At 52.2% G+C, this 13,199-nt stretch overlaps 1 protein-coding gene across 1 annotated transcript in view; it reads right to left on the minus strand.

Moving 5' to 3' along the window:
- Positions 1-7,359: 7,359 nt before the first annotated feature.
- VDR (vitamin D receptor) overlaps positions 7,360-13,199 on the minus strand; it is a 56,179-nt gene continuing 50,339 nt past the window's right edge. Inside the window, exons 8-10 of the mRNA XM_043446489.1 lie at positions 12,183-12,334; positions 11,875-11,991; positions 7,360-10,644 (exon numbers count right to left, since the gene is read on the minus strand). Coding sequence (XP_043302424.1) covers positions 10,385-10,644; positions 11,875-11,991; positions 12,183-12,334 — 529 coding nt within the window. The 3' untranslated portion in view covers positions 7,360-10,384. The remainder of the gene's footprint in view (positions 10,645-11,874; positions 11,992-12,182; positions 12,335-13,199) is intronic.

Consider the following 13,199-nt stretch of genomic DNA (forward strand, 5'->3'; position numbering starts at 1 on the left):
AGCCCAGCCCCTGCTGGCCTGCAGTGGGGACAGCCGTGGGGAGCACCCAAGAGAACCAACACCCAACTGAACTGTCCACTGCCAAGGCCACTGACATCCTGCCCACCGCCAGGACTCCCTGTGCCCCCCGCCCACCCACTCCTCCACCATCTCAAGGCCTTCCTGTGAAGACGGCAGAAGGCAGGAGCCCCTTGGGGCGGGGTCCCTATCAGAGAGGAAGTGAAGCTGGCTTCTTTCCCATCCCCTTTATCACTTCTCCCCATCCCTACTTTATCACCCAGGGCTGTTCCACCATCCCCACCCTGACCCTGCTGCTCCCCTGGCGCTCCAGGGTGGGAGAGGGGAAGAAATTTAAATCAGTGGAGCAGGGGGTAGGGCTGGAGGGGAACAGAAGGGACAGCGGGAAGGGGTTTCCCTGGCTCTCTGAACCCAGTTGCTCATTGGTCCTCCACGCTTGGCTGGGCTGGCATTGGTTGCGGAGCCTTTTCTGGTGGGCTGCTTGCTCGACCTGGCCCTCCTGGGAGGCAAATTGAGAAACAGGAGCCAGGGACAGATGCAGTTGGGGGCCCCTGCTCTCCCCTCACCTTGTCCTTGCCCCATGCTGGCTGCCACAGATGATCACAGAATTTGTCATGAGATGGGATTGGGTCTGGGTGGCACTGATCCTTCCAAATGCCCTGTAGGATTCTGACTGCAACTGAAGAGGACTGTGAGGCCCCACGGAGCTAAATAAGGGCTGCCAGGCTGTGCTGCATGTGGCTTCTCCATTTTTCACCACGGCATCTCACGGTGGGTGCCTCAGGAGAGTTCTGCCCACTGCCCACTGTCTTCCCCTCTCAGTAACCAAGATCTAAGAGACTATGCTTTTCTTCTCCCAGTCTAGCTCAGACAGTATTTGCAGAACAATCCAGCTTGGAATCTGATACTTGATCAACCCCTTCCTGCACCCTCTGTATCAGATATCCTTGGATTCCCCAAGCCTTGGCTCAGATCTGGTCTAATTCTGTAAGAATCTGTTCAGACTTGGGGTGAGATGGTTGGGTCCTGGAGAGGGAGGGGCTATAGAAGCATTGCCAAGTTCCCCAAATTCTTGTGGATGACTGGGGTTTTGCAAGGCATCCACTCACCTCCTCAAGACTCAGTCTCATTACCCGCCCCTTCCCTTGTTCCCAGGAAAGTCCTGAGCAACCAAACCAAAGGGCACTAGTGTCAACCTGCAAAAAGGCATTGTCTTAGCTCTGTCTTAACCAACTCTGTACTTGATTTGCAGACCTAAGTTTTGGAAGATGCAAGGCCAGCATGGATAGTCAGAATGTTAGATGACAAAGTGAGGATTCCAAAGATTTGAACAGACTAAAATGTGGGCAAAATCAAATCAGATAGATGTGAATAGGGATAAATGCCATGATAAATTCTGCATTTTGCTCCCCCAACCCAATCATTCTCATACAGAGTAAGGGAGATATGGCTGGTGCTATAGACAGAGGCAGTTAACATATGGGTTCTGAAGCTAAAGGGACTTAACTTCTCAGTTTCCAAAGTTCAAGGGAAGGTGTTGAAATTTGCATAAGTCTGTTTGCATTTCATCTTCCAGCAGGGACCCACGCAGAATTTTTTTTTTTTTAAACTTGACATCTATTGTGAAGATCAGATCTTTGAGACACTGACAGAAGTGGGTGGTGCATTGCCTCATTTTCATTCATTCATTCATGTATTTAATCAGCTACATTCATGGAATCCCTCCTTTGTTCCAGTCTGGTAGGAAGCCCCAAAGGCCAACCAGAAATGTAAAACATACTACAATGTACACTTCATTCTACCAGAGAGTGGGTGCACCATTCTATCTGAATGGGGCAAGGGAGGGTACAGTGTGGTGAAGTTCAGGAAAGAATTTGTGCAAGACATGAAGCCTGAGCTGGAAACTGAAGCAGCAGGAAGAGTCTGACAGGTTGAGAACACTGGGAGATGGAGAACAGGGTGGGGCAAAGTCAGACCAAGAAAACAAAGCTTAGAAGGCTGGGCAGTGTAGCGCTCAGAGTGTAGGCTGAGACTCCTGTGTATTCCTGAGCCCCTTTTAGGAGCTCTGCAAGGTCGAAACTACTTTCATAATAATACCAATACATTAAGTGCCTTTTAAACGCTCATTCTCTCACTTGTGTACACAGAAGTCTCCCAAAGTTTTCATGATGTGGGATACTCTAACAGATGGGCTGCAAAACCAGTTATGAGAATCTAGCTGCCTTCTATGAAGCCAGACATCAAAGAGATCCGCAACACTGTCAAACAATTCCTTCTTGTCACTAAACCTGTTACTTTTAATAAAAAATTGCGTTATTTATGTTAACTTAGAATAAATTCATTACTATTTTTTAATTTAATGAGTATTTTAATATTTTTCTCAATTTAAATTTCTAATAAAAATGGTATAGATGATCTTATTTGCAAGGCAGAAATACAGACACAGGTGTGGAAAACAAACATATGGACACCAAGGGGGAAATAGGGAGGGGGAGGATTGGGGTGAACTGGGAGGTTGGGATTGACATATACACACGAGTGATACTATGTATAAAATAGGTGAGTAATGAGAACATACTGTGTCGCTCAGAGAACTCAGTGCTCTGTGGTGATCTTCATAAAAAACAAAACAAAACAAAACAGGGACATAGGTGTACGTATAGCTGATTCACTTTGCTGTACAGCAGAAATTAACACATAAGTTTCTAACTTGGCAAATACTGATGGCTATACCCCACATAAACGAAAGCTCTTTGGGGGTGGGGGTTAGGCATTTTTGGGGCTTCCCAGATGGCTCAGTGGGTAAAGAATCCACCTGCAATACTGGAGATGGGGGTTCAATCCCTGGCTTGGGAAGATCCCCTGGAGGAGGGCATGGCAACCCACTCCAGTATTCTTGCCTGGAGAATCCCATGGACAGAAGAGCCTGGCGGGCTACAGCCCATAGAGTTGCAAAGAGTCAGACACGACTAAAGCGACTGACTGAGCACGCAGGCGTTCTTTACTTTTAATGGTCCAAAGACCAAAACATTTGAAAGGAGCTGATGTGGAAGCAGCCTGCCGAGCCACGGTCACAGCTGCAAGTGGTTGAATGTGATCATAGCTAGTCTCACAGTCTGGACAGGGACATGTGCTCCTGGATCACTGTGGGCTGTGCACCCCACCAAGGGAGCATGGGTCCAGTGAACACCAAGGTGAGTGAGTAGAAACTGTGACGCAACAAATATACGGAGCAAACCTGATTCTTGCGGCTCATCGCGATTCCCCTCTGGACAGGAGCCACTTAGGTCCAGACAATACGGACTTTGGTTATGGGGTGGGTAATATGTGTACACGGAGAAGGCAATGGCACCCCACTCCAGTACTCTTGCCTGGAGAATCCCATGGACGGAAGAGCCTGGTAGGCTGCAGTCCATGGGGTCGCGAAGAGTCAGACACGACTGAGCGACTTCACTTTCACTTTTCACTTTCACGCACTGGAGAAGGAAATGGCAACCCACTCCAGTGTTCTTGCCTGGAGAATCCCAGGGATGGGGTCGCACAGAGTCGGACGCGACTGAAGTGACTTAGCAGTAGCGGCAGCAATATGTGTACAGTGAGGTCACTGGGGAAGCGAAGCTGGTAAAGAAAGACCATAATTGAAAGAAGCTGGGAACAGCATTAACTATAGTTCCCCGTTTTTTGAATTTCTGTGCCTACCTTCCCATCTCTTTCCCACAATTTTCTCTCCAGCGGAGCGGTTTCATTTCAGGCCTAATTGGCTTATTAAATTGCACACCTGCCCCCTGGTGGCCGAATAGAGCAATGACGCCTTCTCTCTTCGCCGGTAGATTTTCATGGAGCAGGAGATTATGGCTTCCAGAGGCTGAGATCTGCGTGGCGGGGTCAGACAGATCTCTCTGGAGCTACTCCAGAGAGCCTAGCAAGGATCTGTCGTCAGAGAGCTGCAGCGGTGTCAACATCCAGTGAAAACTTATTTGACCACCTCTTCACTCTGCAAGCTTTTCACAGATTATATCACAACAACGAACTAGAAGTGGGTACTATTATTGTTGCATTGTATAGATGAAGATTCTGAGACTCAAAAACATTAATTCACTTGCCCAAGGTCACACAGATAGCCATTGGCAGAGCCAAGACAAAGACCCATCAATTTATGCCATTAAGTGTTTGGCTTCTGCTTGCGCTCCTGGTGATGGCCTGTTTGCAGGTCTGTCTTCTTCCAGTGAACTGTGCCTTTCTTGGGTGCAGCAGCTGTCCTAGTCATTGCTGTATCCCCAGCACTGACGCCAGTGCTGGGTTTGTGCTAGGAGACACTGCAAGGAGTGCACCACCAAGCAGGACCTCAGGGGGAAGCGGGGGCCAGCAGGGAAGGTGCTCAGAGGCCCCAGACAAAAGGGGTCAGGCGCTTTCACAGAGATAAAAGGCGAGAGCAGGATATAGGGGGAGAGAAGGGAGTGGGGGAGACTGGCCAAATAGTCCAAACCTGTCCCTGTAGGGCGGTAGCACCACCTAGTGGTGGAACTCAACGTGGCTTCGGGGAGAAAAAAACTAACTAGACTGTCCAAAGCTCAGAAGAAGCTGGGAACAGCCCCCTCTGGAGGGAGACCCAGGAACTATTGCTGCCCACTCCCTGGAGCCAAAGGCCTGGAAGCGTGCTGGTCCCTCCACAAGGCGCCAGGTTGTACAAAATGTGAAGAAACAACTCCCAATCCTTACTTAGTCTTGGCTGAAAAGAGGACATATGAACTTCCCACTCTTTTCTGGGGGGAAGCCTGCATCCAATGACCAGGAATGTAAAAGCCAGCTCCCTCACCTCAGCTTGGGGCAGTCTGAAGGGCCATCCCAGTTTCAGAGCCCCCGTAAGGGCTGCTTGAGACCTCTGTTGAGACTGCCCCGCAGCCCAGTTTCTCCCTCCACCCGATCCCACTTTCTTCCCTGCCGCCCACAATGATGACCTTGTGACCACTCCCCTTGAGCTCCCTGCACTTCCATCTACATTTCAGAGCTGGCTTCCCCAGAACCCCACGAGCAGCAGCATCATCTCCTATATCACATACGGTGTGTCTCAGTGCATAGATTCCAAGCAGCTGTCTGGACCAGTGACCACCCCCATCACTACCCCCAGTCTCTGCTCCACATCCTGCGATGCTTTCTGGCCAGCTGGGGCACACACCCCCCTCCAGGAGCCTCGCAGACATCATGCCTACAGTGAGTGCCAGTTGGCATGAAGAGGCATCCCCATGGTCACACTGGGATGTCACGCATCACCCTTGTCCCCTGCAGGGCCACGGGGCAGGCAGATAGACAGATCCGAGGTGCATAGACAGCCTCCAGGGAACCTCACTAGCAGCCAGAGACCCTGATCTGAGGGCTCTGGTCACTCCAGGCAAGCCCTCCCTGTCTGCTGGTCCCCAGAACTGAGGTAATCAGTATGTCCTGGCACAGTGCTGACCTATTTATGCCACATGAAGCTCCGAGCCTATCAGCTTTGTGATCTGTGAGATGTTTCTTACTTACATTTCTTCTGAGGAGTGGATGTGTTCACAGCAGTCCCATTACAACACTGCTTGATGTAAAGAGAGGATGTTCTCTAAATAGCCTCTGGTGATGGTGGTTTAGTAGCTAAGTTGTGTCCAACTCTTGTGATGCCATTGACTGTAGTCCTTTGTCCATGGGATTTTCCAGGCAAGAATACTGGAGTGGGCTGCCATTTCCTTCTCCAGGGAGTATCTTCCTGACCTGGGGATTGAACCCATGTCTCCTCCATCGCAGGCAGATTCTTTACCACTTAGCCACCAGGGAAGCATGTGACACCTCATATGGTGTCAAATACTTAGTGTCCATCTGACCAACAGATGGACAGAAACATACCATCCATGAACAGGATGCACTGTGTGGACCAACCCTGTCCTACAGAACTTCCTGCAAAGACGGAAATGGTCTGTCCGTTCCCATAGGCCCGAGGTTACTGGGTACTAAGAATGGTGAGTGCAGCTAAAGAGCTAAATGTTTACTTTTATTTAATTTTAATGAATTTTAATTTAAATAGTTACATGCAGCTACCTTATTGAACAACACAGATGTGGACCCAAGGCCTGGAATATGAAAACTAAAAATCATTTTCTCCTAAACTGGATGCATTCCTCTCTGTTTACCTGGAAAAGTTGATTGTAGCACAAAGCCTGGGAGATTTTGTGTTCCTCTGGATCATCTATAAAAATGCTAAATAAGAGCCTCTTAACAGTTTCTGGGGACTTGTCTTCACATTTCTCCTGCCAGAGATGTACCCTGGGATGGTATTTCTCTAAACTCATTCACTTTTCTTGACAAAACAGCCCTCAAGCCCCATCCCCATTTCTTCTACTCCCATCCCATCCCCCACTGACACATTTGATTTGAAATCTTTTCAGATGCTCCTTAAAAATTAAATCACATCCAGAGGTTCTCCGACCAACTTATCCCAAATAAATACATTGGTTATGTTTTTCCTGCATGGTTTCCCCTGAGATGACCATTCTGTGTCTTTTGCTAATTATTTGTGCTTGTGTGTTTAGCAAAGCTGCCCTTTATTACGTGTGCTGTGCTAAGTCGATTCAGTCATGTCTGGCTCTTTGTGACCCCATGGACTATAGCCCACCAGGCTCCTCTGTCCCTGGGGTTCTCCAGGCAAGAATACTGGAGTAGGTTAGCATTCCCTCCTCCAGGGGATCTTCCTGGCCCAGGGATCAAACCAGTGACTCTTAGGTCTCCTGCTTTGGTGGGGGGTGGCGGGGGGGCTCTTTACCACTAGAATCACTTGCGAAGCCCCACCCTTTATCATAAACCCCACTTTTTTTTGGAAATGGAGGGGGTGCATTGGCTCCTCGGGGTCTTTTGAAGTCCTGGATATTCACAAGAGTCATTTGCAGTTTGCCACGTCATGTCAAATTCGGGCACAGTTTGGTCAACAGGTGCCTGGTTTCTATTCTGGAGGTTTTAGGTAAGGGCCACACAGAAATGGATACAACACATGCCGCTGAATGCTTCCTGAGAGTAGAGCCCTGTTGGATCCAGCACCTCCAATTTCTCTTTCCCAAGGTCGACTTTAGGAATGGGAACCTCCCTTCCACCCCCTTCTGTAGAGTGCTGGCATGACCAGCTGTCCTTTGTCAGCCCCTTCAGCTCAGCAGGAGTCAGTGTAGTGTAGCAGGTAATTAACAGCTTCTGGAGCCAGCTGCCAAGGTTCAAACCCCATCTCTCACTTACCACCAGTGCCGCTTTGGGCAAGTTATCCGCTCTGTGAAATGAGTGTAGTAGTTGTTCATTTCCCCAAAGGGTCCTTAAAAGGAAAAAGCAAGCTGTTTTGCATAAAGCATTTATTTACAGCAGTACTTGCCATGAAGTAAGTGCTATGTAAGTATCCGCCATCTTTATTACCATATGGGAAGCTTTCTTCATTGGTTTTATTTGACACATTTTTGGCAAATGTTTTTTTCTCTTTGGAAATCACCAGGAGCCATTCATTCTTCAAAGCCCTCTTTGCTGGTTTTTTTTTTTTTCCAGATTTAACCAGATCTGCTGCACATTCCAAGCTTCCCTGTTGACCTCATTCTGATTCTGCTACTTCTTCCAGTCAGCCAGAGAAGGCTTTTCCTATTTCCCAGAATCTTGTTTATTTGGCATTTTTGGTGTACACTTTCCTGGCTTCCCTGGTGGCTCAGATGGTAAATAATTTGCCCGCAATGTAGGAGATGTGGGTTCAATCCCTGGGTCGGGAAGATCCCCTGGAGAAGGAAATGGCAACCCACTCCAGTATTCTTGTCCGGAAAATTCCATGGACAGAGGAGGCTGGTGGGCTACAGTCCATGGGACGGCAAAGAATCGGACATGACTGAGCAACTAACACTTCCTGGCCTTCCAATAATATACTTTAAAAGGTTGAGATTTAAGACTGTCTGCCTTCACATTCTCTCATTCTAAAACAGAGAGATGACAACATTTTCTTTCATTCGAGGGAACCTCACTCTTCTCTCCCTTCCAGCTGCTGGACTGTATTTGGGACTGCACGGGGCTGTCAGGGGCGTCGAGGCTGAGGAACAGCGTCCTCATTGTGTCCTGCCGTGTTCCCTGCGGGGGGCAGGGCTGGGGAGCACTGGGAGGGTGAAGATAGTACAAAGACAAATTCGCTTTATTGATAAGGCAACAGCATTAAACCAAGCTGAGACAGAGACCCCGCCTGATCACGGCCACACTGGGGTGGGGTGTGAGTCACACTGAGACGCAGGCTGGGGCGCCCCTTTTCCTGGTCCTGAGGGGTCAGTGGGCTGACAGCCCAGGAAAGAGAAGCAGGGCTCTGGACTTGCTCCGTCGAAAACCCAGGGCTTCCACCGAGGGGCAGGTTGGCCACCAGGGAATGGGACATGAGGTCTGAGCTCTAGCGCGGTGTAGGAAAAACAGCACGGGACCCATGGCCAACGTCCAGGCCCAGACCTGGGGCTGCTCCCAACTAGTCACACGAGCTTGGGTGAGTCACACCTTCTCCTCAGCATCAGTTTTCTCTAACAAGGGGACTGAACTGGGTTAGCGATTTTCAAGACTTTTCTACAATTGGATCCCAAGGGTCTCTCCTTAATTTGTAAAATAACAACAATAGTGTGCAGAACTTCCCCAATGTAAGTCCACATCTCCCATAAGCATCTCTTCATGAGCGGTGCCTACTATCCACTATATCAGGATGTGGTCCCAAAGGCGTCTGATTCTAAAGACAACTTCCATCTATCAGATGTCAGCTCTGGATATGGGAAGAACACCGACTTTGAAGTTTGGTGCTCCCATCGCACCTGCCTCACTGGCCCTTTCTGACATTAGTGGGCGGGGTGGGGACAAGGAGGAACCAGCCTCACCCAACTCCACCGGAAATGCTCTCGCAGACCCGCTGCCCCCCACCCACACTTGAGATGATGGAGTGGTGCTGGAAGCAGACTCAGGCAGCCAGGGCGGGCTGGGGCTGTTGGGATCTGGAAATTCCTCTTCCTCATCCCACCCTCCCATGGACAGAAGAACCTGACGGGCTACAGTCCATGGGGTTGCAAAGAGTCGGACACTACTGAGCGACTGACACTTTTACACTTTATCCCATCCTGCCAGGAAGGAAAGACGAGGCCCTGATGGTAAGTGGCTTCTCCAGACTGCTGGGGGCAGGAACAGTGAACCGATCTCTGGGTCACCACCCTTGGCCATCCACCCCAGGGTGAGGCCTGTCCAGCTCCACAGCTGCTGTGCAAGGGCTCTGGAGCCTGTGGCCGGTCGTCTGTCTGGGGTGGGTTATCGGGACCCGCAGGGTTTGAATGAGGATGGTGGCCACAATCCTCTGAAGCCTGGGGGCCGTTCAGTCCTGCCACGTGGACTGTGGGAGGGAGAAGAGCTCCCGCCTCGCCAGCCCCTGAGATCCAGGCTGAGGAGCCGTGGGCTCGGTGGCAGGATGGGTGGGGCCTGTGTCTACTACTCCTCTACCAGGCTGCGTTTGCCTGTCCCCGCATCACCTGGGCCCTGCTCGCTTCCCTGCTTGGCCTCTCAGCACTTCGGTTCTGGGCCAGTGGCCCCTACCATGGGGAGAAAGCCCATCCTACCAGAGCTACTACCAGGGAGAGTGTTACCATGGTGATAGGACGAAGGTGGGCCCTACAGCGTTAGGCAAGCATCCTTTGGCCGGCAGCGTGCGAAGGAGGGTGGGGGTTGTGATCTTGGTCACCTTGGTTTTGGGGCTTCCTTGGCAGCGAGTGTCCTAGGAGGGCTAGGGTAAGCAGGCAGAGGAGGAGGGCCCATCGCGGCACGCCGCCCAGGGGCAGACAGCACGGACTGGCAGCAGAATGAGGAGGGGGTTGTGAGTCAGTATTTATCGTGGGTGGGCAGAGGAAGGGTGGTCCCAGCAGCTCTGGATGGGTGGGCCTGGAGTGCAGTGGAGGTACAGGTGTCTCTGTCCCTGAGGAATGGCTCTGTCTCTCCCTCCTGCCTGTTCCCTCGGCACCAGCCAGCAGCCACTTCCGGAGTGGTGGGAGCATCCCCGGGCAAGGGCCCACCTTCAGCCTCTGCCCTCTGCCCCCACTTGAGTTCCTTTGTCAAATAAACGAAAAATCCTCATGACTGAGGCCTTGAGGGAAGGAGGGGTGGGGTGGCGGGGTGCAGCCTGTGGCCGGCAGGTGAGGGTGACCTGGTGTTAGACGGGGCAGGAGAGAGGATGGGCCAGCCAGGGAGGGGAGGCGGGAGCGGAGGGGCTGAGCCCCAGCAGGGGTGGAAAGGGCTGCTGGGCAGCCGCCAGCCCCAGGCCTGGGTGCCCGGCCCTGGAGAGGCCGCCCCTCCCAGGCGCCAGTGCAGGCCGCCAGAGTCAGGAGATCTCGTTGCCAAACACCTCGAGCAGGAGGGGCGTGAGCTTCATGCTGCACTCGGGCTGGAAGGAGAGGCAGCGGTACTGCTTGGAGTGCTCCTCATTCAGGCTGCGCAGGTCCGCCAGCTTCTGGATCATCTTGGCGTAGAGCAGGTGGCTGCCTGGGGGCGGGTGGCGGCAGCGAATGTAGGTCTGCAGCGTGTTGGACAGGCGGTCCTGGATGGCCTCGACCAGCGCAGCATCCTGCACGCCGGGGCGGTCTGTGGGCAGAGCGGCGGGGGTGGGGGCAGCTCTGAGCCGGGTCCCTTACCGCCCAGCCCCACCCCTCAGACAGACCCCCCAGCATCTTCCTCGGTCACTCCCGGACAGCTGCTGACCTGTGACACCAGGCCTCCCCAACCCCTTGGCCACTTCCCACTGCCTTGAGGATCAAGTCTCAGGTCCACCTGGGTCATCTCAACCTGTCCCCACCTTGTCTCTCTCCTGTCTCTATTCTCCCATCTTTCATCAGGATCCCGATCCCAGGCTCTCTGACCTCCAGGCTTCACATCTGTGTTCCCTTTACCAGGAAGGCATCGCCTTTACTTTTGCCTGCCTCTTACTGATTCTTCAGGTAACAGCATAAAGGACCTTCCTCAAGGTCATTCCCAATGAGCCCTTACCTCCAGATGACATCAGGCTCCCATTTTCTGCTCTACCCTCTGTAGCATCATTTACTTTATTTTTAAAACTCTCACCACACTAGGAGTTGGTTGTTAAATTGCATGTGTTTAATGTCTCCTCCTACACTTGATGGGGGGGCGGGATTTGTGTCCTGTTTGCTGCTGAGTCCCTGGGCCAGGCACAGTGCCCGGTGCTTGACAGAAGCCTGACAAATCGGTGCTGAGTTGATGAATGAATGAGTGAATGCTCGCTGGGCAGCAGGAGGGGCGCCCATGTCCTCTCCTTGGGTGCCTGCCCAGGAAAGCGTCCCTTTATAGAGGCCACTGGCTTGTTCCCTGAACACTGTCTAGGTGGAACCTCACCAGCCATCCAGCATCCTCAGGACCGCGAGGTCTCCTCCTTCTCGACCTCTTTTCCTCTTCCCACCCCAAACAGGCAGGAGAGCTTGAGAGTCACAGCACTCTGCCTCCAGCATCTGTCAGCTAAACTATTAGGCCAGTAGAGCCATCTATCAGGCCCCAGGGTTTTGTGACCTGTCCCCAGGGAACCTCAAGTGTCAGCAGAGGTCAATCCAGTTCACACAAGAGCAGAGCCTGAGTCTGGTTCTTTAGAATCCCAACCATGAGCCAGCAATGGTCTCACTAGCTCAAGGGCAGTGAGGGAACCCTCAACAAACCCATACCACACGGGCTGTGCAAACCCAGCAAAGTGGGTCTTTCCTGGTCTGTCTCTCCTTTTGCTTACTTCCCCTCCCCCCCCAGAACATCTCTGCTGGCCCTAGAGGGGCTTACCCTTCATGCCCCCCACCCCCCCATGCCGCTAGGTACCTGGAGAGACAATGCAGATGGCCATGAGCAGGACATGTTCCTCTTCATGCAAATTCAGCTTCTTCAGCCCCACCTGGAACTTGATGAGGGGCTCGATGAGCTCCAGGCTGTGTCCGGCTACAAGAGAGAACGGCCGGCCGGCTGCTGTGGGCACCCGCAGGGGCCATCCACCCCACTCCACCCACCCTCTGGCCTGACCCTCGCCCTTCTCTCCCAGTTGCTACCTCCCTCCCTCTGAAGTGCCTGGTGGGGCACATGGCCCCAGGACGGGTGGAGCTGAGGCAGGTGGAGGCAGAACCCAGCCACACCTCTGGTTACGTCGCTGACTTGGTACTTGTAGTCCGGGCTGCCACAGGTCCAAGACATGTCGTCCAGGGTGAAGGACTGGTTGGAGCGCAGCATGATGACCTCAATGGCACTCGACTTCAGCAGCACGATCTGGTCCTCAGGGGTGAGGTCTCTGCCAGGGAGGGTAGAGGGGGAGGTCAGGTTAATCGTCAAGACCTTCATGTCATGCCGATCAGTATGATGCTTTGACAGGCATACCCCTGCCAGGTGACGAGCACGTGCTCTGGGTCCTCCATTGAGGAACTTGCAGCCTGGGTGGGAAGAACAAGACTGTTTCTTGAAGGAGAACAACTCAAAGGTGTGACCAAATGCCAGCTGGTGTAACTCAGCCACTGACAGGGAAAATCCAGTGACTTTCCAGGATCTCCCAAGCCTAAGCAGTCATGGCTCTTCTAGGGTCAGGAAGATGGAGACTGAGGAGGCTCCCAGGGCTATGGCATGAGTATGTGTGTGCTAAGATGCTAAGATGTCTGACTCTTTGGGACCTCATGGACTGTAGCCTGCCAGGTTCCTCTGTCCATGGGATTCTCCAGGCAAGAATACTGGAGCTGGTTACCATCCCCTTCTCCAGGGGATCTTCCTGGCCCAGGGATCAAACCCACAACTCCTATGTCTCCTGCACTGGCAGGTGGGTTCTTTACCACTAGCACAACCTGGGAAGCCCACGGCATGAATACGGAGGTCTGCAAAAGCGTGGCCAGGACCATCCTCAGTGGCTCCTATTCTATGGTCCTTCCAGTAGTGAAGTCAACTCTGTCTCCAGGACATCGCTGGACCCCACTCCCTCCAGACTGTTTTGATTCAGAGTTTCATCATCTTTTTCAGTAGCCTCTTATTAGAATCCTGAAGTCAAGTCTCTCATTTGCCTTTCTTACTGTCGCTACAGGAAAGTGTCACTCCTGTGCTCAGAAATCCCCACTGACTATCCAACACCCTAGGGCCAAGCCCATACTCAATAACTTGGCTCCAACATGTCT

Source organism: Cervus canadensis, chromosome 25 (assembly GCF_019320065.1).
Source record: "Cervus canadensis isolate Bull #8, Minnesota chromosome 25, ASM1932006v1, whole genome shotgun sequence".
NCBI lineage: Eukaryota > Metazoa > Chordata > Mammalia > Artiodactyla > Cervidae > Cervus > Cervus canadensis.